The following is a 22,402-nucleotide window of genomic DNA, read 5'->3' on the forward strand; positions in this document are numbered from 1 at the left end:
AGAAAGAAAGAAAGAAAGAAAGAAAGAAAGAAAGAAAGAAGGAAAGAAAGAAAGAAAGAAAGAAAGAAAGAAAGAAGAAAAGAAAGAAGAAAGAACTAACATTGTCATTACCTTTAGCAGCATGATAGCAGAACAGCTTCAGTCTTGGTACTGACAGACAGTTCACGTTGAAATGCCAAACAGCCTTCATAAATGGAACAGTATAGATATGAGGTTTATTAGATACCACATTTATCCCTACTGGACTGGGATCAAATCCCACAACGTTATTTCCTCTGCCTCTCGCAATCATTCTGTCGACCCCTTTTTTATCATTCTGTCGACTCTTTTATTGACTTTGTTCCGATCCCCATACCCGCACAAACACTCCCAACAGCGTGAAGAAGACCACAACCGATAGATATAGGTGTGACCGATAAATGGGTCATTAGTCCTATTTAAGGACACAGTCCTGTATTGGCTGTTATGCAGCCAATTCTTCTTGAGTGTTAACCACTTTAATGAATAATAATGAATTGCTTTTCCAAGTGCTCAAAGCGCTTTACAATGGTTCATTCATTCATACATTGGGAGGTGAAGCAGCGAACAGTCGACGCCAGCGTCCTCACTTCCCACATTCACACACCGATAGTGGCAAGCTCACACCGACCAACTAATTTGAGGCAATGTAGGGTTCAGTTAACCTGACGCTGCCAGATCCAAGAAGCTTGCTACACAAATTTGTTTCACAGCTTATTGGGATCTGGGATCGTGGAAGCAAATTCGATGACGGGGCTGTTCCTTTTTTTCAAGATACTTGGTAGATGATTGGATGGGACCGTCTGTCTATCACCGTGTGGGCGTGCAAACACAACCAATCATATTGACGTGTCTATATAGCTTCACATCCGGTTTCGCCCATGTCCCGCCCTTAGCTCACGCTGATTGGTCCGGTACGGAACGGATTTTTGTCAGCTCAACTGTCTGAGAGATCCCAGATGAATGCTGTGTTGGGATACATGGTTACCCAATACCGCCCTCATCTGGCAGCGTCAGGTTAGGGTTCAGTGTCTTGCCCAAGGACATTCGACATGTGCACATGAGGGTCCGGGATTCAAACCGCCGACCTAGGGATCATTGGACGACTTGCTCTACCTTCTGAGCCACAGCTGCCCATAACTTTGAATCTTTCGCTTTGCGCGTCACATTTTGAGCTTGTGGATATGCGCCTTTGATGCTTTTGTGTGGCACTGTAGTATGATAAAGTATAGGGCATTTTATTTACGATAAAAACAAAAAAACACTTGTCTCTGCAACTAAAAAACCTGACAAAACGAGCATGACACAGGTCCTTGCAGGTCCGTGCAGGCTGTGAGTGTCCTGAATAACCCCAAAGTAAGTTGTTTTGACAGAACTTTGTGCCTGAACGAGTGTGTGTGTGACCTGAGCAATACAATATGTGCACTCAAAGTCCCCCGAACAACCACCGAAAAAGTTGATGGAAGAAGGCGGGCGAGCGAGCGTTTCTCATCTGGCAGACCGTGTGATATTATGCGCCTCACATCGACCCCGTGGCGCATGTGGTTTTCCCCCTGAGATAGGGGGCTTTGGAGGGAGGCTGTATTTCTAATGATTACCACCAGTCTGCCAGCCAAACAGGGAGTCATCATTTGTGGGCGTTTTTCTGCAGGCACATGTATATAGGCCTACAGTAGACTATGCATGCCTTCTCTGTCATCTCTGCCCTCCACACAGACTCTCAAGCGTGCGTGCGGGGGGAAACCATACAGGGATATTGAATGCTCCAGAGACCTTTGAGTATGTCAAGGCAGCTTTGATGGATCTATTCTTGTTGCTTTATACCAAGAGGTCATCACATATACAAAATAACACATTGACTCGTTTCTAGCGCTTATTGTGTTACTCTTTGGGTATACTTTTACATTTCCACCTTCAGTCGCTGCGTCGTATCCATATGAGTACAATCCCAGGGTGGTTTTGATGCTACAGTATAGTAACTAATTTACCTGGGGACCCCATCAAGGACCCCAGGGAGTCCCCGGACCCCATGCAGGGAGTCCCCAGACCCCAGTTTGAGAACCCCTGTTATATTGCATCCCTGTGTGATGCTACCGATTGTCTCCTGTTTCACCCCTTAACTTAGGAATGATACATAACATGTCTTTACGTCTGTCAAAATAATCAGTAGGCTATAATTGTTGTTGTGTGGCTTCGCTAACGGTGCAAACCACAGTATTTTCCCAATCTAACCAGGGGGAAAAGAAAGGTCACACCTGATCAGCTCAGAGATGGGTGCGTACTGCGTAGGCAAGGCTCAGACGTCTAGAATATAATAAAATGACTTTCGGCTTTTCCCTAAAGGGGTCACCACAGCGAATCATCTGCCTCCATCTCACCCTGCCTCCTCTCACTAACTAACTTCATGTACTCTTTCACTACATCCATAAATCTTCTCTTTGGTCTTCATCTAGGTCTCCTGCCTGGCAGCTCCAACCTCAACATCCTTCTACCGATATACTCACTATCCCTCCTCTGTACATGTCCAAACCATCTCAGTCTGATTATCTCCAGACTGAGATGATAATATCTGTCCCTCTGATGTAGTCCTGATCCTGTTAGTCCTGAGACCTGATCCTATCCTTGTTACTCCCAGAGAGAACCTCAACATTTTAGTCTCTGCTACCTCCAGCTCTGCTTCCTGTCTTTTCCTCAGAGCGACTGTCTCTAAACCATACAACATAATGGTCTCACGACCGTCTTGTACCCTTTCATTCTTGATGACACTTTCCTATATCACACCTGACACTTTTCTCCACCCATTCCATCCTGCTTTCACTTGTTTCTTCACCTCTTTTCCATACTCTCCATTGCTCTGAAATGTTGACCCTAAGTACCCTTGGACTGCCAATCCCAATTTTTTTGTTTGGGTAACAAATTGGCATATTTTTAATTCATCGTTTTAACATACAAGAAAGATCTGGTGGTTTGAAAAGATGTTTTTCTTTTTTTTTTTCATTCCTAGTGTATTCTCTCGCACCATTATGCTGATTTTGGCCAAAATAGACGAATCTTCCTAAGTCACTTCCGGTTCAACGATCAACAACATCCGGCAGTATTTTGACCCTAGTCACTAGCTTGGCTGGTCCGGATTGCTAAGCTAATGCTATATTTTTCATATCTAAGTCAAATTAACCTCAAATCAACCCCAAAACATCGCAAAATATCACATTTTTTACAGCGACGCACATAGAGACGGCGTGCGTGCACGATAGCGCATGATCACGTGGATTTCGGCCGTTTTTTGGTAAATTACATCCAACATTAGTGATATTAGCGAAAAAATATAATTTTTTGCTCTTTTGACCCCCCGATAACTGATATTGATTGTCATTCAGTTTTTTCCGTGAACGGGAGGTTTAGATTTTTAGATTAATTCCGTTTTTTCCGTTAATTGTAGGCTAGGGGTTAAAGTCATCCACCTTTTTCACGTCTACTCCCTGTAACCTCACTGTTCCACTTGGGTTCCTCTCATTCACACATGTATTTTGTCTTGCTGCAGCTAACCTTCATTCCTCTCCTTTCCAAGGCATATCTCCACCTCTCTAGATTTTCCTCTACCTGCTCACTGCTCTCATTATAGATCACAACGTCATCTGCAAACATCATGGTCCATGGGGATTCCTAACAAGAAGGGGCTCAGTGCTGATCCTTGATGCAGACCCACTTCCACCTGGATCTCCACTGTCACACCCATAGCACACCTCACTGTCTTATAGGGATGGGTCCGATTAATCGATTAATCGATTATCGTTGATAGGACCCGGAATCGATTATGAAAATTAATAATCGATAATCGTTTTTTTTCTTTTTTTTTTCGTTTTTTTTTTAAATGAAAATCTGTTGGAAAGGCAATATTGTCATCCAAACAGGACAGGGCTATAGGCCTACCAAAGTGTGCCTGGGATGTAGAGGAGTGTGAGTGGAGATTGATTCCAATCAAGATACAGGTTTGGAGGATTTAGCAGGTGTTGGGAATTTACCTAATCAGGCCTAGGCTGGGGTTGCTATGGTGATCAATTGGATCAACAGTGGTCCAGGGACCACCAGTGGTCCTCATTTAAAAGATGGAGTTAGTAACCAAATGGACCCTTATTAACTCTCAAGAGTTACAATTATTATTAATCAACTACATCAGGGGTTCCCAAACTTTTTGGACTTAGGTACCCCTTGGGGGGAAGATTTTTTTTATTTGTAGGGATCATTAAAAAAAAAAAAAAAAAGAGAAAGAAATTTAAAAAAAAAGCCCCCCCCCCCAAAAAAAAAATAATTGATTAATCGATTAATCGTTAATATTGAATTATACAAATCGATTTTCATTTTGGACACATTTACACATCCCTACTGTCTTACAAGTTCCATACATGTCCTGCACCACTCTAACATACACCTTCTACACTCGCACAATAGAGCTTTGCAGTTCCACCCCCTTTCATGACGACGCCAGGCCCAGGAAATAGTTCCCAATGCATGTTTCCCCATAGACATTTCAAAACGTATTTATTTAAAGACCTTATAAGCGTCATACAAAGCCAACACTTGTCGTGACAAATCATGACAACAAACACAATATTTTGGACCAAACAAATAATTACAAAGAAGAAAAACAACAAAAAAAGTGTTGTAACCTGCCGTTTTCTTCTTCTTTCTAATTATTTGTTCAGCCCAAAAAATGGATGATTTGTCACGACAAGAGTTGGCTTTGTCCACGGCGTAAACGTCTTTAAATAAATACTTTCTGAAAAGTCTATGAGGAAAATTAACAGGGATTTATTTTCCGGGTCTCTCGAGGGGGCTGGACTGCGACACTCTATAAGGACAACTTTATTTAGGCAAACTTCTTCAAGCATCCAATCTAGCCATAAAAGGAGCAGTGTTTGTTTGCAGACCAATCGCACACATGGAAAAATCTATTGGCAGCAGAGCAACATATTTCACAAACTAAACTTTAAAATTAGACAAAAACAAGAACAATTCAAACACACAATCCAGGCTAAAAGTAACACAGTTGCAGCTGCCAAATGCAGGAAAGGCAGCTGCCAAAGGATTGCAGACTGTGTGAATTAAATGAACAGGCTTAAAACATCACAGCCCCATCATTGATGCATGGGTATGTATGACTGTAATTGCATTTGTATTTAGTGAAATTAAATGTATCTGTATGGCATAGCGTCTATGACGATTTATTATTTATGTTTCCAGCTGAAAACCTGGCGATGTAAAATAGACATGAGTAAATACAAATACTATACTAAAAAATCAACACGTTCAAGTCTTAAATGCTCCCTGTTTTACGATGATACGGGTATACTAAAGCACAATGATAATGATATTGTTTGCTGCCAACAGCTCATGGCTCATAAGACGCAGACACAGATATAAATTACTCATACATGCACATGTGTATGGCAGTATTGAGTCCATGCAGGGTTGCAGCTGAAAACACTGATATCCCAAATGATCAACGTTAGGGATGGCAAAAGGAATTCACATCTCTCTCTCTCTCTCTCTCTCTCTCTCTCTATCAATTAACGTCTTCTCCTTGTTGAGCCTGCCGTTGTGCGTGTCTTACCTGTGACCCTCAGTCTCTCTGTGCCAATGCTGATCTCGTGTTCGTCGGCAGAGAATAGTACTCTCTCTCCATCTGCGCTCCTCACCTCAAACCTCTGGCACTGAGCCTCCACCATTTCTGAACCTGAGAGAGAGAGAGAGAGAGAGAGAGAGAGAGAGAGAGAGAGAGAGAGAGAGAGAGAGAGAGAGAGAGAGAGAGAGAGAGAGAGAGAGAGAGATGTTAGAATAAGATAGCAAAGGTGCAGTAAATTGGAGTGTCTGCAGAGACAACCCAATGTTAAAACGACTATTGGGACCACCAACTGTTATTGGTACACATAAATGCAACAGCACCCATACAATGTGTATTATTATGTGTATTGAAGTTAAAATAACCATTGTGAGTGTTAGTTGTTAGCTGTGATATACGAGTATGTGTCATGTGAGCACAGATAGAGGTGAAGTGGTTGTTAAATTAAGGCTTGAGAGATATGTAGGGGATCCGAGACTATTTCATTATTCATTTTGAGATGTTATATGTTTTATTGCTTTTTTTGAGAAAGTGGTTCAATTTATTCCAGAACTGTTTGGGGTTCTGGAAGTCGTGTTTGAAGCTGTTTTTATATAGTTGTCAGATTGTGCGTTCCTTGTTTCGGTTGTGGATAAGTTCCTCAAGTGTTTGTAGTTTTCCCAATCAACAGGGTCTTGCGATGTTTGTGCATGGCTTTATCCCTCTGCTTGTAAAGATTGATAAGTGGTGCATTGATCCATGGTTATAGACGCCTTCCTTTGACTCTTATTGTTTTGAATGGTGCATGTCTGTCTATTACATTTGTGACATCTGAGTGGAAGAAGTTCCATGCGTCCTCAACCGAAGGAAATATTTGGAATCTAATCCCAATTAATGGCAATTAAATCAGTCTTCATCAATAGTTCTGGATTGTCTGGCAGTTATATATTTTGGTGGTGACCTTGGGATTCTTTTTTCCAGACACAAAATATGATTGAATGGTCACTTAGAGCATCAGACATGCACCATATTTTATTATCCTTTCTGGATTACTAACGAGAATCCAGTCCAACAGAACCCTTGTGGGTTCCGTAATTAACTGAAAGGTTTACACTGTTATGTTTGTGTTAGAGGAGGTGTGGCTAAGCCAGTCCTTGTTAAAGTTGCCAAGAAGTATCAGTTAGTTTTTCTTCCCAGGGAGTTGATGGTTGACAGAATACTGTTAGTGGATTCAGTTGGGGCGGAAGGGGGCCGGTAGATGTTTCCAATTGTTAAATGTTTGTTATCATGAAACATAATATGACGCTCCGAGGTAAAGTTGGACGAAACATATGTGGCTATCCCACCAGCTCTACTAGCCCTATCCGCTCGGGATAAAACAAAGTTTTCAATTTAAATTTATTCGTCAGTGATTCCACTGTGTAACCATGTTTCGGATACTGTGACAATGTTGGGTTTGTAAAGACTGACCCAGGCTCTAAGAAGAGTGATTTTCGGATAGGATGAACAACCAAGGAACATAAACACATGGTGGCAGGTATTCACACATGGTATTCCTCTCTTGGTAAGGGAAAATTAACTCACTTTTGAGCTGTAGCTCAAAAAGGGTGATGGGGAGATGTTGCATCTGTCACAAATGTCGGAAACAGCTGGACATATTTTGTTCATTCTGACCTTGGAGTAATGTAATCTGTGCAATACTTTAAACTGGACAAGCTGCAATCTGGCATTGACCCGAGCCAGAGTGAACCCTCGCTCCAGATCTCATCAGACAGATCTATGCCAATGTCATCCTCCCTGTAGCAATGTTAGAGGCGGTATGATTTTCCCTTTTTAGATAATCAAGTCACGGGCCACATTGGACTCCTCCGCGGGCCAGTCAGAGTTGTTTGTGTGCGTGCGTGCTCACTGCTCACCACAGACAGGACACATTCTAGAATACCACTCTAACATGGAGGGATTTAAACTGCATGTCCTCTCTTCACATCACACTGGACATGCATGCCACTAATTGGCTTTGATTTCGTTCAGTCGATGGGCGACAGAAGAAGCTGCCCTGACAGCGTATAATTGCCGGGATTCAAACACCTCACTCCTGTCTGGGGGAAACCATTGTACGTCCAAAGCCGCTCTTTTTTTATGGTTAGCTTGTAGATAGTGCTTTTGTGCCTCACTCTTTCATGATGAAGTATAGGGCATTCATTTATGAAAAAAGTAAAGAAAGAGTTGATATAAGCAGATACAAGGTTCCCGCCCCGACAGCAACGACCCTGCCCCGCAATTTGAATGAGTCAGAACAAAATACCTGACTTCAAGGTTGCATCAAAGTAAAATCTCATCACATAATCCACTTTCACTTGAAATAGCACGAGTTGTACAAAGGTTACATGCAGCATGTGCGACTGCGCGCGCACGCACGCACGCACGCACACACACACACACACACACACACACACACACACACACACACACACACACACACACACACACACACACACACACACACACACACACTTTACAGCAATTTCTTTAGGAAGGCCACTCTTTTGATAAACATTAACTTACCTTACCTTTTCCCCATTTTTAACCGTAACCACATAACCTATACTTAACCCATAACCCCTAAACCTGACCCCAACCTCATCTGAACCCCCCTCCCTCCCCGCCAAACAAATACTGTACTGGTACACACACACACACACACACACACACACACACACACACACACACACACACACACACACACACACACACACACACACACACACACACACACACACACACACACACACACACACACACACACTCTTGCATCCTTCTCTAACAAGGAGGGTTTTAAACTGTCCCTTTCTTCCAATCACGCTGGACCCATGGCACTAATTGGCTGGCGGTTCTTTGATTCTGTAGTTGTCCTCCACTCCATCACAACAGGAGTGACGCGATGAGAGCGAGGAACACCATGCAGCCTCCGAGCGTAATTGCCTGGATTCATAGTCATACTGTATCTACCGACTGTTTGAATACATCAGAACATGTCTGACTTCAAGGATTAAAATTCCATCACAGAACTCACTCTAACTTGAAAGAGGTTGAGCTGCACAAAGGATACGTTCTATTACACACATGCACACCCATACAGTACCGGTCCAATTAAATGTGCTGTATAGTCTGCAACCTACCGTCACACTGTGTTCCTCCTCTCTAAAGGCTCTGTCACACATAATCCCATGTGGTTTATTATTATTTTTACTATTGAGTCGGTTTTCAACGCATCTGGGGGAAAAAAATGTAATTTCAGATGACTTGAAAACCGCCTTGATTTCAAGTGATGTAAAAGTCTTGCATGTAAATGTTCTTTATTCAGTTGACAGAGAAGCAAAACAGCACTCCAATAATTCCCTCCAAAAGATCCAATCTAGCGCAGCCTCCATACAGTGACAGACCACTTCCATACTAGAAGTATTTCTTACCTTTATTTGTAGTTGTTACATCCCCACCAAAGAGGTCCAGGTGTTTTGTGCAAAAGTGCATTATTGGCTATTTCCGCTACTATAAGCCCTCTCTCTCTAGTCTCTAGCTACGTTTACATGGACACCTTTCTTCCAATCTGATTAAAATAAACCTTATTGAAGGTTTTGGATCAAGTGTTTACATGGGTAAGTTCAATCCGATCAGGTGTTTACATGTGCCCACTTTTAATCAGGTTAGCTGTGTGTATAATGAAATCAGACCCATCTGAACAGAGTGGTGATGTACTCAGGGGCGGCCCTAAGGATCGGGAGGCCCCGCTCATGACGTCATCATTTTAATAATTAATAATTATTATAAAAAAAACAGTGTCAGTGTCTCAGCGCTGCTAGTGCAGTGAGTGCACATGCCGGAGCGTGTGCACTCACGAGTTCAGTCAGGAAGCCTCAGTGCAGTCGCTGCCGGCCGTTACTCAGCCAATCACACACTCACTCCATCTTTATACCGGCTACATAAACTGGAAGGTTTTCACTCTTCCTCCTGCTTGCTTGCTTGCTTGCCTGCTGCTGCTATATCTGCTGCGCTGCTGTATACAAACCTTGCTGCTCACCCTCCTCCACCCCAGCTACCACCTGTCTTGGATCTACTGTTTAGGTACGGGGAATTCGGAGTCCCTATGGCCGGGACTGATGCGCTTGATCTGAGTACCTAAAAAGCAGATCCAATTCATCGCCAAACCAAAATAAACCAAAATAAACAAATGCTCATTTATATTCAATAAATATATATCCCATCCATTCTTGAGTTGTCCTGACTGAACTAGAAATGCACTCTGTCGAGGTGCCAACTTGCACCTTGCACACAAGTAGGCCACTAGGCCTACTTGTGCGTAAGCTAACTAAGACCAGCTGTTCACAAAAAGTTACCTAACTTTGCTACAACAGGGAAAACATGCAAATGCACATTTTTACACTTTGATTGCTCTTTCTTGCACTCTTTATTCTTGTTTGCTGTGCGTGGTTTTTGTTGTCTTGAATGTTATGCTATGCTGTTAAATATCTCCACGTGGACCACTGGTGGTCCCTGGATGTATTGCATGTGGTCCATGACCCTGACCATTCATTTAGTAATGTAGGATTTGTTGATTTTTAAAAATGTCATTCCACTAGTTGAGAAAAAGTGAACGGAATGACCCGGTGACCTATGATGTAGCCACTTACTAACAAAATGTAGCCATTACCGACAAACTGGGGACCACGCGACAGTGGTCCCCAGGTTGATGCTAAGTCAGGGTGGTGGTCCCTGGTTCACAATCAGTTGAAAACCCCTGATCCAGAGGAACCGGGCCGCATACAGTACATATCCTAATCTCCAGAGACACAGGACTGACATTCCAAGAACGTGTGGTTACGTGGTAACCTATGTTCTCTGAGTGAAGAGACTATCTCTCCACCCAACATATTTCATATGTATGGGGAATGTCCCCACCTCACTTGTGACGTGGATACCTCTTTAAGACACACCAGTGCACTGGCACGCACGGGTATATAAGGCCCAGGTGGTGCGTGATTACACTGGTTTACTTGATCGACACCGCTTCTGAGCGACATCGAGGTGGAGAGATAGTCTCTTCACTCAGAGAACATAGGTTACCACGTAACCACACGTTCTCTATCGTATCAGAGACTATCTCTCCACCCAACATATTTCATATGTATGGGGAACTCTGTAAGACACCTCGTGAGGAAGCGAAGCAGTCCCAGAACCCCAAAGACAACACCAGTGGGCTTCGACCCAGCACATACTGAATTTGGAATGATTCATCATGTATGTTCAATGTAATGTATTTACAACCCCTGGAACGGCCGGACAGCCAGACGCCATCCGCCGCCAAATGCTCAGGCGCTAGGCGCCACCCAGAGCCCGGCCCTGCAAGACGCTAAGGCCAGAGACCACAGGGGTGAAGGGCCGCCCAAGCCAGCCCACTAGACGCAAGGCTGGCTTGACTGGTGAAGGTGACAATGACACCCACCGCTGAGTAGCATGCGAGACCAACTCCCCGAAGGGAGCGAATGCTGCATGTTCAGCCGGTATAACCGGGTGAATGTACATTAGACGGAGTAGACTATGTCGCCGCTGTGCAGGTCTGTCAGAGACGCACCTTTCCACAGCGTCCCCAGGTGGAGTGTGCCTGCCCTCCAGGCGGCACTGGTACTCCTACCTGTTTGTGTGCTGGATAACCTCTGTGATCCATGCACTCTCACTTGAAGCACTCAAAGAGCTGGTTCGTTACTCTGTGGGCCTTGTGTGGCCCTGGCATACGAATCTAATGCTCCAATAGGGCAGAGTGAGGACCGACTCCGTCTCTGTATGTCTACTGTCTGTATGACGATGGTAGGACAGAGCTCAATCACCTGATTGAGACGTGCCCTTTTGAACATTGGGGAGAAAGGCCGGTTTGGGGCAAGACTATACCATCATCCGGCATAGGCCTGCAGAGCTCATTATGGATTGACAGAGCTCGCAACTCCCCCATTTCTCCTTGCAGATGTGACACCGACAAGACTGCTGTCTTGAGCATGTCACGCTCACTGACTAAAGGTCGTAGAGCCTCCGGAGCTAACCCCAGATGGGCCTGATTGGGTCCCTAACCTGAGCTCCTCTGGGCCTCAGGGCACCCTTCAGGAAATGCTCTTCCTTTCTTTGTAACGAGGTTACTGCAGTCTGCAGGGCCTGCGCTCCCGCTCAAGTCAGCCTGCCGAACACTCGGTCAGCTGACTGTTGAAGCCCTGTTCTCTGAACCGGAATGATCCTTATGTCACATCACGGTTTTACAAGTAAAAAGTGGATGGCCTTCGTTTTTGTGCATAGTTCCCATCGCGTTTATGCTGCGGAGCTAAGCACACACCCAGTGAGAAGGGTGCTGGATGCCACACTGATACCACATAATGGTAGAACCTGATAAATGCTGACAGCATCGATCAAGAGGCTGTCCCACAAAACTCAGATTGGAGGGCATCTCGCCGTAAACCCATGCGGCAGCGAGGCCTTGTGTGGAATGTGCACATGTTCCCGTTGGGGCTGGCCTGCCTGCCCACCTATATGCCTGCTGGATTGTTTCACAAGCCAATGAGTGAAGTCCAGTCTTGGAGACTATCTGCCTAAGACAGTTAGGCCCATTTACCCTGCTCCACCACCCTGCTTATAGGAGGGTGGGAAGGGTGAAAATCAATAGACTGACTGGCTCACACTCTGATCAGGCCGTAGGCAAAATGCAGGGATTGATGGCGACAACACCTAAGCATTGCCATGTAGGAAGCGGCAGCACCCCTCACTGACAGAGACATTCTTGTGGCTGACACTGCAGTGCTAACAGCAAGAATGCTGTCCTGTGAGAAGCCATTGCAGCCCAAGTCTCCACGGGCTTAATTGGCTCATGCCGTAAGGCAGACAATACCACTCCCCGAGGAGGGACTGCTGGCCTATTGTGTGAGGGATGAACGGTATGAGGACCAACTGGGTGACTATTGTGTCGCCCTTGTGTGAGACAGCGGCCCGCCATGTTGCCAGATCCCTGGCCTAGCCACACGATTACCTCTGGATGAGGAGGGAGCTCAACCGGTCTCCAACACACAGAATTACACCCAGGTGTTTAAACGGCCATGCCGTAATACAACCTTATGGTGGTTCTGCTCACCCCTGACAGTCTCGTCACATTCTGCTGTGTGAACAGCAGTGTGAATTCGCTGGAACAACGTGGAACGTGTAAACTGACGCTGTCAACGATACGCCCACGTAGTGCATGACTGTGAATGACAGATAATGCACTGGCTGCATGTTCAGAAGAGCCGGAGGCACAAAGTGCACCATGATTGCCCTCAGCCCTAAGGGGCGGAGGCACAACCTGAGGGTGGCCCGACTCACTAGAGCAAGGGACAGAGTCCCTGCTTTGCCCTCTAACACATGCCGAGGAGCGCTGCGGACTGTGAGAGTTGACGCCTGCAAGGCCTCTTGTTGAGGTGCCGGCCTAGGTGCCCAAAGTGCTGCAGGTGCCTGGCCACGTTGTTGTGGCACTGCACCTCTGAGCGAGCACACACCATTCAGTTATCCAATTTAGGATGCAAAGGCCCTCCCGCCAAGGACTATGTCCAATCGGGGGGCTAGACATATGCCGAATGGGAGGACACGGGACTCGAAGGTTCTGTCATCTAAGACAAGCCGGTCAGTGCGTCAGACCCGGGATCTGAGAATAAGCATCCCCGGTCGAGCATGGCAAGCCAGTCGCCTTGGAGGATGGCCTGTAAGACCCTCAGCCCTTCCTTGCCGGGAGTGCTGTAAGCAGCACCCCACCCTCCCGAAGACATAGTGGAACCCACCCAGGGGTCCACCTGAATTGTCTTCCAGGACAACCGCTGTCCCGAGAGACAGCGGGTGGGGTCTGGGGCCTTAACTGTCAGGACTGAGGTATGGGCTTAGCCCGCCGAGCACATTTTAGCCATACCCTGCCGGTTGGCCTGTAACCGGACCCGTAGGTCCCTGGAACTGCCAAACCTGACTGGGGTTGCACAGCCTGAGGGGTGACCGAGGCAGGCTACTCATGGCCTTGCCGGAGCATTCCTGCACCTCCTGTGCACCTCCACAGCCTCCTTAGGATGCTGTAGCAAAGCACTGGCCTTTTGGCCAAACATGGCCGGTGGCTCAATAGGCAGCGTGGGGGAGCTTGTCCTCCTATCGCAGCTTGGCCTGGGGCTGCCACAGACGGCACCTCACCAAAGGGCATCAATAGCATGCCTGCTGCCACTGCCTGGGGAGCCTGAAAGCCAGTCGCTGCAGCTCCTCAATAAGGTCCGGGCCCTAATGGTCACATAAGTGCCACATATAAGCCGGTGCTGAAGCAGTGACAGAATAACCCTGTGTTGACTAGCTGTGCCTAGATAGCCATAGTGCATTCTCGGGATGAGAAGGAGCTTACTTTGTGGTTTCGAACCGGTAACCGGATTATACCATGCAAGTTTACACCTATAGGTGCGTGAACGGCCTTGCCGTGATACACCGTACAGAGTATTCCGCCCGACAGCCGCGGCACACTCGAGTTGCCAACATTGGCGAAACTACATCACGGACGCGTGAGCTGACACGGTCAGCAATACGCCGTATATACAGTAGTGTGCAAATGGCTGTGATTTCAGGGCTTGCTCCTGGCAGACTCAGCACGTCCTATACCCTGTATAGTGCGCTACTACACCTGAACGCGGAAAGCTGACTGCCACGGCAGCCATACGCTCATCCTGTCTATGACAGAACCCACGGTTCGGAGGATGAGCTTGCTCCGTGGCGTCCCCCGTCGCACGGGTTCTACCACGCAGTCTACACCGGAGTGCGTGAACGGCTTTAGCCGCAATACACTCAAGTGAGCTCTCTCTCACGAGGCGAGGCAAAAACACGGCACTACAGATGCGGAAGTCGCCCCAGCGACAATACGCCTGTATAGTGCGTTTTAATGCTATAGCCTGGCCGGGCTGTTGTTTTGATTGATTGATTTACTGATTTACTAACAGCTTGCAGAATTACAGTACATTTCGAGTACAACTCAATACAAATACTGTTAACAGAGAGTGGGCGATACCATAAAGCATTACACTTGTTTACAATAGGGCCCACCATCTTCAATTCATCAAAACATTTAGAGACGTACGAATATACACAACTATATTCACTGCGCACTCGCAGGTCCCCTCCAGCCCACAGAATATGCAGCATGGATGCGTGAATTGACGCCATGCCAATAATACACCCATATAGTGCGTTGTATTCCACTGCCTTTAAGGATTACCGGGCCACTGGTCCTGTCTGTGTCACTGCACTCAGATCGACAGACAGGCTACACCACAGGAGCGTAAACTGGCGCCCCGCCAGCAATACCCCTGTATAGTGTGTTATATGGCCGTCGGATTCCTTCATTCCTCCTAGCCTCAACTGGCAAGAGGAAGAAAAACATACAGGAGTCAGGATCTTCATGAGCTGCTATCAGCATGACCAGGGAACCCACAGGTCACCCACTGGTCATGGCCATCCTCTGTGGGCATATGTGCCCCACGCCGCCCCAGAGAAACCCCTGCTGTTTCCATTTAATTCAATACCTATATACACTATTATTTTAATATGTTATATTAAATATATACAAATTTAATTGCTTAAACATGCTCAAAAAACGGGGAGTATAGTAATGTGCTTGAGAAGTGAGGGCACAATTTACCCTATGTGCAATTTACACTGCTGTCTCTCAGTCACATATTGATATTCATGTGTTGTTTTTTTTTTTTTTTTTTCTCGGTAACATGTTTCATGTGGACCCCAAAGACTAGCTGACTGCCATGGCATCAGCTAATGGGGATCTTTCCAAATAGAAAAATAACTAAACAACAGCCAGCTGAGTTCTATAGTCTCTCTCTCTCTCTCTCTGGAGGAGGTTGCACCTGAATTTCCTAGCTGCACTGAGACACAGAGTGTTTGAGTTGGAGACAAACACTCTGCTCCAAACGTTTTGCATTATATAGTGTATATACGTATAAGTTTGGTCCACTAGAACAGGGATTTATGAGAGTCTCCCTCGACTTTCCAGGCAACAATTTACCCTACGATATATCACCGTGCACTGGAGACCAAACTTTGTTTGTTGTGGAATTAGCTCGTCCTGTCTATGACTGACAGGACCCACGGTTCGGAGGATAAGCTTGCTCCGTGGCTTCCCCCGTCCGTACGGGTTCTACCACGCAGTCTACACCAGGGTGTGTGAACGGCTTTAGCCGCAATACACCCCAGGGAGCTCTGTCTCTCACGAGGCGAAGCAAAAGAACACAGCACCAAAGACGCGGAAGCCGCCCCAGCGACAATACGCCTGTATACTATACACTAGTGTATAGTGTGCTGTGTTAAATGATAAGCCTATAGCGGGGCTGATGTTTCGCTGCGCTAAACGCAGGTCCACTCCAGCCCACGGAATATGCATCACGGATGCGTTAACTGACACCAAGCCAGTGATACAAACGTATAGTGCGATTATTCCACTGCTTTACAGGATTACAGAGCCAATGATCCTATAGCGGGGCTGATGTTTCGCTGCGCCAACCGCAGGTCCACTCCAGCCCACGGAATATGCATCACGGATGCGTTAACTGACACCAAGCCAGTGATACAAACGTATAGTGCGATTATTCCGCTGCTTTACAGGATTACAGAGCCAATGGTCCTGTCTGTGTCCCTGCCCACAGGTCGACAGACAGGCTACACCACAGGACGCGTAAACTAACACTATGTCAGCAATACGCCTGTAACGGTGTTTTGGCTGGTGTTACCCTGTTTTTGTTTGCTATACCTACAAACGAGCTGTGTGACAGCAATCCAGAGAGGAGCGATCCACGCCAGCTCTCTAACCTGCCTCCAGCAGTGGATTAATCCGGCTGCCAGAACTCGTGAGTAGTTGCTTTTCAAAAAGTCTAAAAAATGCAGTTATTGTTGATAACTTGCTCTGCACTTCCGTTGAGGAGACCACGTCTTGGACTGCTCGGTGGAGATCAAAAAAGCAGTGTAATCACGCACCACCTGGGCCTTATATACCCGTGCGTGCCAGTGCACTGGTGTGTCTTAAAGAGGTATCCACGTCACAAGTGAGGTGGGGACATTCCCCATACATATGAAATATGTTGGGTGGAGAGATAGTCTCTGATACGATAGAGAACTGGGAGCAGCCATGGCTGACAGGATCCGATGGGATCTGTAGGATCTGGACAACAGTGGAAGCATGATGATGATGGGCCCCCTGCCCTTTAGCAGGCAGCAGGATCACATCGGAACATAACATGGTCCGATCACATCACATAATGTGATGTGATTATCCTCCTGCAAAGGTGTGATTACTCTGCCATGCCCAATGTCATCTGTATTCATCAGATCAGTAAATATAATTGCATTCACCCCATGTCTCTCTCTTTTAAAACTCCTTCAGCGACACCTGGTGGTCACCAGTTTAGGCTCTGAGTGCCAATTCTCCCATTATAAAAAAGAGAGGGCGTTTAAAAAAAGAAAAAAAAAAGTAAAAAAAAAGAAAAAGAAAGAAAAAATACGTCTTGTCGTCTTTGGCACTCAGTGCAAAGACGTCGTGGTTACGGGATTACGTCCCTGGCACTTAAACAAACACATACAACATAGTCATTTACAACATAGTTTGTGTATACCAGCATACGTCAATAGCCACTTTAATTTTCATTAACTTTTCATTGGAAACACATTCAGTGGCACCATTGAGTGCAAGGTCTGTTTTTTCTCAAGTTTACTAGCGAGTTCAACTTGAGGACACGCAATTGTATAGGAAGTGTAAAATGCGAGGAACAGAAATATTGGATAGAAAGGCTTGTGATGAATAACTTCCGCCTACATCAACCGGATTGTTTCCAATTTCTAAAAGTCACACCTGTGTGAACAGCGCGCTGCAACAATACGTACTAGCTCAAACATACAGACACAGATGTGCACGCACACGCACGCGCACACACACACACACACACACACACACACACACAATGGAGCGGTACCGCTCAAAAAGCATCCGAGAAGTAGCAATGGCGCCACTTTACTTGTGTTGAATATATAGGGGTGTGGAGAAAAGAGGAGAAACAACTGTGGCTTTAGAGTAAAAAAGGGTTTGGATCGATGAAAGGGAAGATTCTAAAAAAGCCATTATCAGGCGTTCTCGTGCCATTTAAATGTCAATGACAAATGGTGCGCTGATTCGAAAGGAAAACTGTCGAACAAAGAAATAAGCGGATGTGGAAGTGTGTTCAAGGAGGGTAGAGTCAGATAGTGAGCCGGTGAATAGGAATGGAGATGTATAAATGGCTCTACTCACTGGAATAAGACAGTTTCACGGAAAACACATTCGGAGCCATAATTGTATACTTTGGAGGAAAAGTCTGTCAGTATTATAGTCCTTGGCCCTAAAATGATTATTTCAGCCCTGCATTGTGAGCTTGTAGATTGCGTTTTCTTTTTCCTTTTTTTGCTATTTGTTATGGTGATGTTTACAGGGGTAAAGTGTTTAAGGAGGGAAGGGTTTGGTTATGGTGTAATCTGTAGCCTCCATTGACATTTAATGTTTTGTATGACCTTAAATCCTGATGAGTTTGGCCATGTTCTTTTTTAAATTCCAATATGGTCTCTCCTTACGATTGCCAATAAACTTCACTTCACTTGACTAAACTTCAAGGGGGGCTCAAGGTATTTTATGGTCACATGCACTTAGAATACAGCTGTGGCAACATTGCAGGCAGTGAAATTCTAGTGCTTAATGTCTCCTTGGCCATGTGACAGCAATGAAATTGCAATAAGACATTAACATAGTCACAATAAAAGCAAAATAGCAGGAAACTGTGCAAATACAGTAGCATTATGTTGCATAACTGGCATATAACTGGCTGGTGGCTGCATTTGTGGCCAAGTCAGTCTTTAAATGTATTTATATACAGTTTTTATCGGTGATACAATGCAAAAAATACTTTTGCTATGTTACATAATCGGGGATTATATGAGATGATAACCTGATGATTGTATTTATATATATATATTATATGATAACTTGGTTATGCTTATCGTGAATAGGTTACATTGTACAGAGTGCTGATCAACACTTTCAGTCACAGGTCTGATCTGCTGTGGTGCGTGGAGGCGGAGACCCATCAACCTGTCTGTCCACCCCCTCGTCACCAGGAGCCAATCCGCGCTCGGAGGACCGACCTGGGAAGACTACTTAGCAGCACCTGTGACATGCAATCATTGGCAGTGTCTCTCAGTTTCCCCATACTGAGAGCACACTGTCCAGAGGAGCTAGGGAATGCTCAAAGTTTCAGAACTGTGTATAAGCGTAGGCCAGGGGCTAGACCTGTGTGGAGCCCCTGAGCTGATTCTGTGATTCCGTAGGCCAGGGGCTAGACCTGTGTGGAGCCCCTGAGCTGATTCTGTGATTCCGTAGGCCAGGGGCTATATCTGTGTGGAACCCCTGAGCTGATTCTGTGACTCTGTTATTTGTGATGCTGAGCTAAAGTTACAACTGATTATAATTATATATATACATGTAGAGATATATAATATATAATATAATGTACGGAGTATGGGAGCGTGTTTATTGTAAATCTTTGTTAGGCAGTGTAGGCAGCTTAGATAGTTTTGAACTTGTGTAACCCCTCTTTTCCTTTTGTTGGTTAGAGTTAGGTGAGAGGGTTATGTGACACTTTAGCATAGGGCTAGATAGTTTTGATTGTTTCATTTAAGTTGCCCCATACAGCCTGTCTTTCGTTTTGTAATCACTATTGTTTAATTATTATATACCTTATCATTCTACCGTTGAATAAACAACAATTCTCGGTCCAGCTGTGTTGCATCCTCTTCTTATACCCCTAGACATACAAAGGGGAATGTAACATGCTATGTCCTCTGTTTCGATTTATGTTATGCATTGTGCACATGATATTAACAGATATTAACAGATATTAAATGATCTTTAATATTTACTTTTTATGTCGTTGCACACACCTAAGGAATGCCACCTGTCCGCTCTCACTCTACGGTGCTTGTTTCCTTTCCGAGTTATTCAGGAAGGTGCGGGCCTTTGTTATGAACACATCACCACTCACATTAGCTCAGACCCCTTAGCTAGCATTACAACCAGTTACATGTGCTCAGCGATGCGGTACAAACTCAGAAATTTACGATTGTCGGGTGCGCGGCGGCCCACCATGGACAGCTCTCGAACGTTTAGAGATACAGCACTTTGAAAATCCTGAGGCTCAACAGAGCTGTATTTAAAAATCCCATATCTGGTGGGGACGGAGGCTCTCCATATTAATGTATCAGCAAGCACTACGCCAACCACTCAATCTAGACATTCTCTACCCTCTCTAGCTCTCTCTATGCTGCAGCTAGAACCTACTGCTGAGCCTGCTACTGTATATCATTCTCTACCCTCTCTACCGCTGAGCCTGCTACTGTATATCAGGTCAGCGGTTAACAATCACATCAAACTCACAATGCTTTGCATTTGCTTGAACAAGTTGCACTTTCTGAAAATCGACTGCAACAAATCTGTAGTCTTTCTAATCATTGGCTCCCTCATTCTTTCCTCCCAGGAAATGTCCCTCGACAACGATAACTCCAGTGTCACCACTACATCCTTCATACCACCCTCTCGTTCCTGTCTTCCAGATGACCAAAACCACCTTATATCTCTGTAATATGGCCCAACTTTGACCAAAGTTCACGAACAATTGGCTATTTTCACTATTATGTTAATCATCATCATATCGTACTATAATCATCATCATACTATAATTCAGTCAATGTCTGAGTGTGTGTCTGTCTGTGTGTCACTGTGACTGCCGTAGCTCCTCACTGCCTGCACCAATCACTCCCACTTTTCACACAGGCATTGACCATAATAATATGGAGGTCTTAACTCAGCCCTTTTTTTCGATTTGACACATTCATGATTAATAATGAATTTATTAGTGAATTAAAAATGCGAAAACGCACCCAGGGTGCAGTACCCCCTGCGGCCACAGGGCGGCAAAACTCCTCTCCCCGGAAATCACGTGTCACCAGTGTCACCAGTGAAATGCATTTTGGGACGGACACTGATTAATACTGGGACAGTTTTCCGCGCAACATCTGTTTCGACACATGAGCTACATGCACGCAGCTACACTTTCACAACGCACGTGTGTGTGTGTGTACTTTCGCCACGAGTGTGTGTGTGTGCATGTCTCGCTACTTTCGCAACGCACGTGTGTGTGTGTCTCGCTACTTTCGCAACGCACGTGTGTGTGTGTGTGTGTACTTTCTCCACGCGTGTGTGTGTGTCTCGCTACTTTCGCAACGCGTGTGTGTGTGGATAAATCATAGTTTAGGGGTCCTGCATGGGGGAGTTCCCCCATGTCCCCAGCTAAATGACAGTTTAGAACCAAATGGAACCACACCAAATTCAATTAACATTTAGCATTTATACAAATATAGTTATAGTACTGTTTTTATTCATTAAAACAAACATTATATTATACAAGTTAAAATGACTGGTAATTAATATTTCTGGGGAGAAATATCTCACAACGGGTAAGGACTAGTTTAAATAATTGAGGCAAAAGTTTTAAATAATCGTGGTAATTAGTTGGAGTCATCAAGCCCTATATCCACCTGTTCCATAAACCACATCACATCACATTATCGATGAATTGAACAGGAGGACCACGACGGACCCTTAGTTCTTTTTATGTTATTCTTTTAGCACCATTGTATAATTCACTGTGCTGTAAGTGCATTTGCACTTTTGAGGATTTTTTGTACTTTTTTGTACATTGTAAATCTTCCTCGACTACATTGTTTTTTATTATTCTTTATATATACGCATTATATACATTCCTGCCATTTGAAAATATATGATCTACAAGGTAAGAATGTGTCGGCAATGCATTGCATTGTGAATTTGTATATTGGCTATTTTCTAAAGATTGTATACACTTTTAAAACTTTAAATTGGACATCCTGCATAATGAGTATTTTAACTTTTGTTACATTAATGTGAATACCTTAGTAGCCATGCGAGTGTTAAATAGTGTTTCTACATTGCACTATTGATACTTCTACTTAAGAAGGCCTACATAATTGAGTACTAGTACTTCTTCCAGCACTGCATTCTGTGCCACACCATTCTGTGGATCTGCAGAACCACATTATTAGATTTTCAGATGAGACACTCATCTAAAATGGCAACGATATTCACAATCTGAACGAGATGTTTCATTCTAACAGGAGGTCACACAAACACAATCATGTAAAGGTGAGATATCTCATTACTGCACTTATTCGTCCCTCTTTGACCTTGAGCGAAAAGGAAAATAAAGCATAATTTGTTCATTTATCCCCCCCCCCCCCCTCTCTCTCTCTTTCTCTCTCTGCATGGGCTCTCAAACCATTACAGCTGTCAATTACAAACCCAGAGTGCCCTGTCAGTCACAATCAAACTTTATTAGCAATCATCAATCCGGGATGAAATAGAGAGCGAGAGAGAGAGAGAGAGAGAGAGAGAGAGAGAGAGAGAGAGAGCGAGAGAGAGAGAGAGATGGAAGATAGGGGATGGGATACAGTTGAAATGGTTTTATTGGAGATGTGCTGTGTTGGCTACATTCTTAGCTATTGAGTTAGCTGTCGCTGGCCATTCAGCTTTTATGGCTCTCTCTGCCAATATGGCTGGTGGTGCAGAAAGGTAACCGGAGT

At 45.0% G+C, this 22,402-nt stretch overlaps 1 protein-coding gene across 2 annotated transcripts in view; it reads right to left on the reverse strand.

Annotated features, from left to right (window-relative positions):
• The window catches only part of LOC310858707 (zeta-sarcoglycan-like), a gene marked incomplete at its 5' end in the record, with an annotated part of 557,496 nt that overhangs the window by 74,505 nt on the left and 460,589 nt on the right, over positions 1 to 22,402 (reverse strand). For both annotated transcript variants that reach the window (XM_083764948.1, XM_083764949.1), the window contains one exon: positions 5,630 to 5,752. In XM_083764948.1, coding sequence (XP_083621074.1) covers positions 5,630 to 5,752 — 123 coding nt within the window. The remainder of the gene's footprint in view (positions 1 to 5,629; positions 5,753 to 22,402) is intronic.

This window comes from Protomyctophum parallelum (assembly GCF_964188405.1).
Source record: "Protomyctophum parallelum genome assembly, chromosome: 5".
NCBI classification, from domain to species: domain Eukaryota; kingdom Metazoa; phylum Chordata; class Actinopteri; order Myctophiformes; family Myctophidae; genus Protomyctophum; species Protomyctophum parallelum.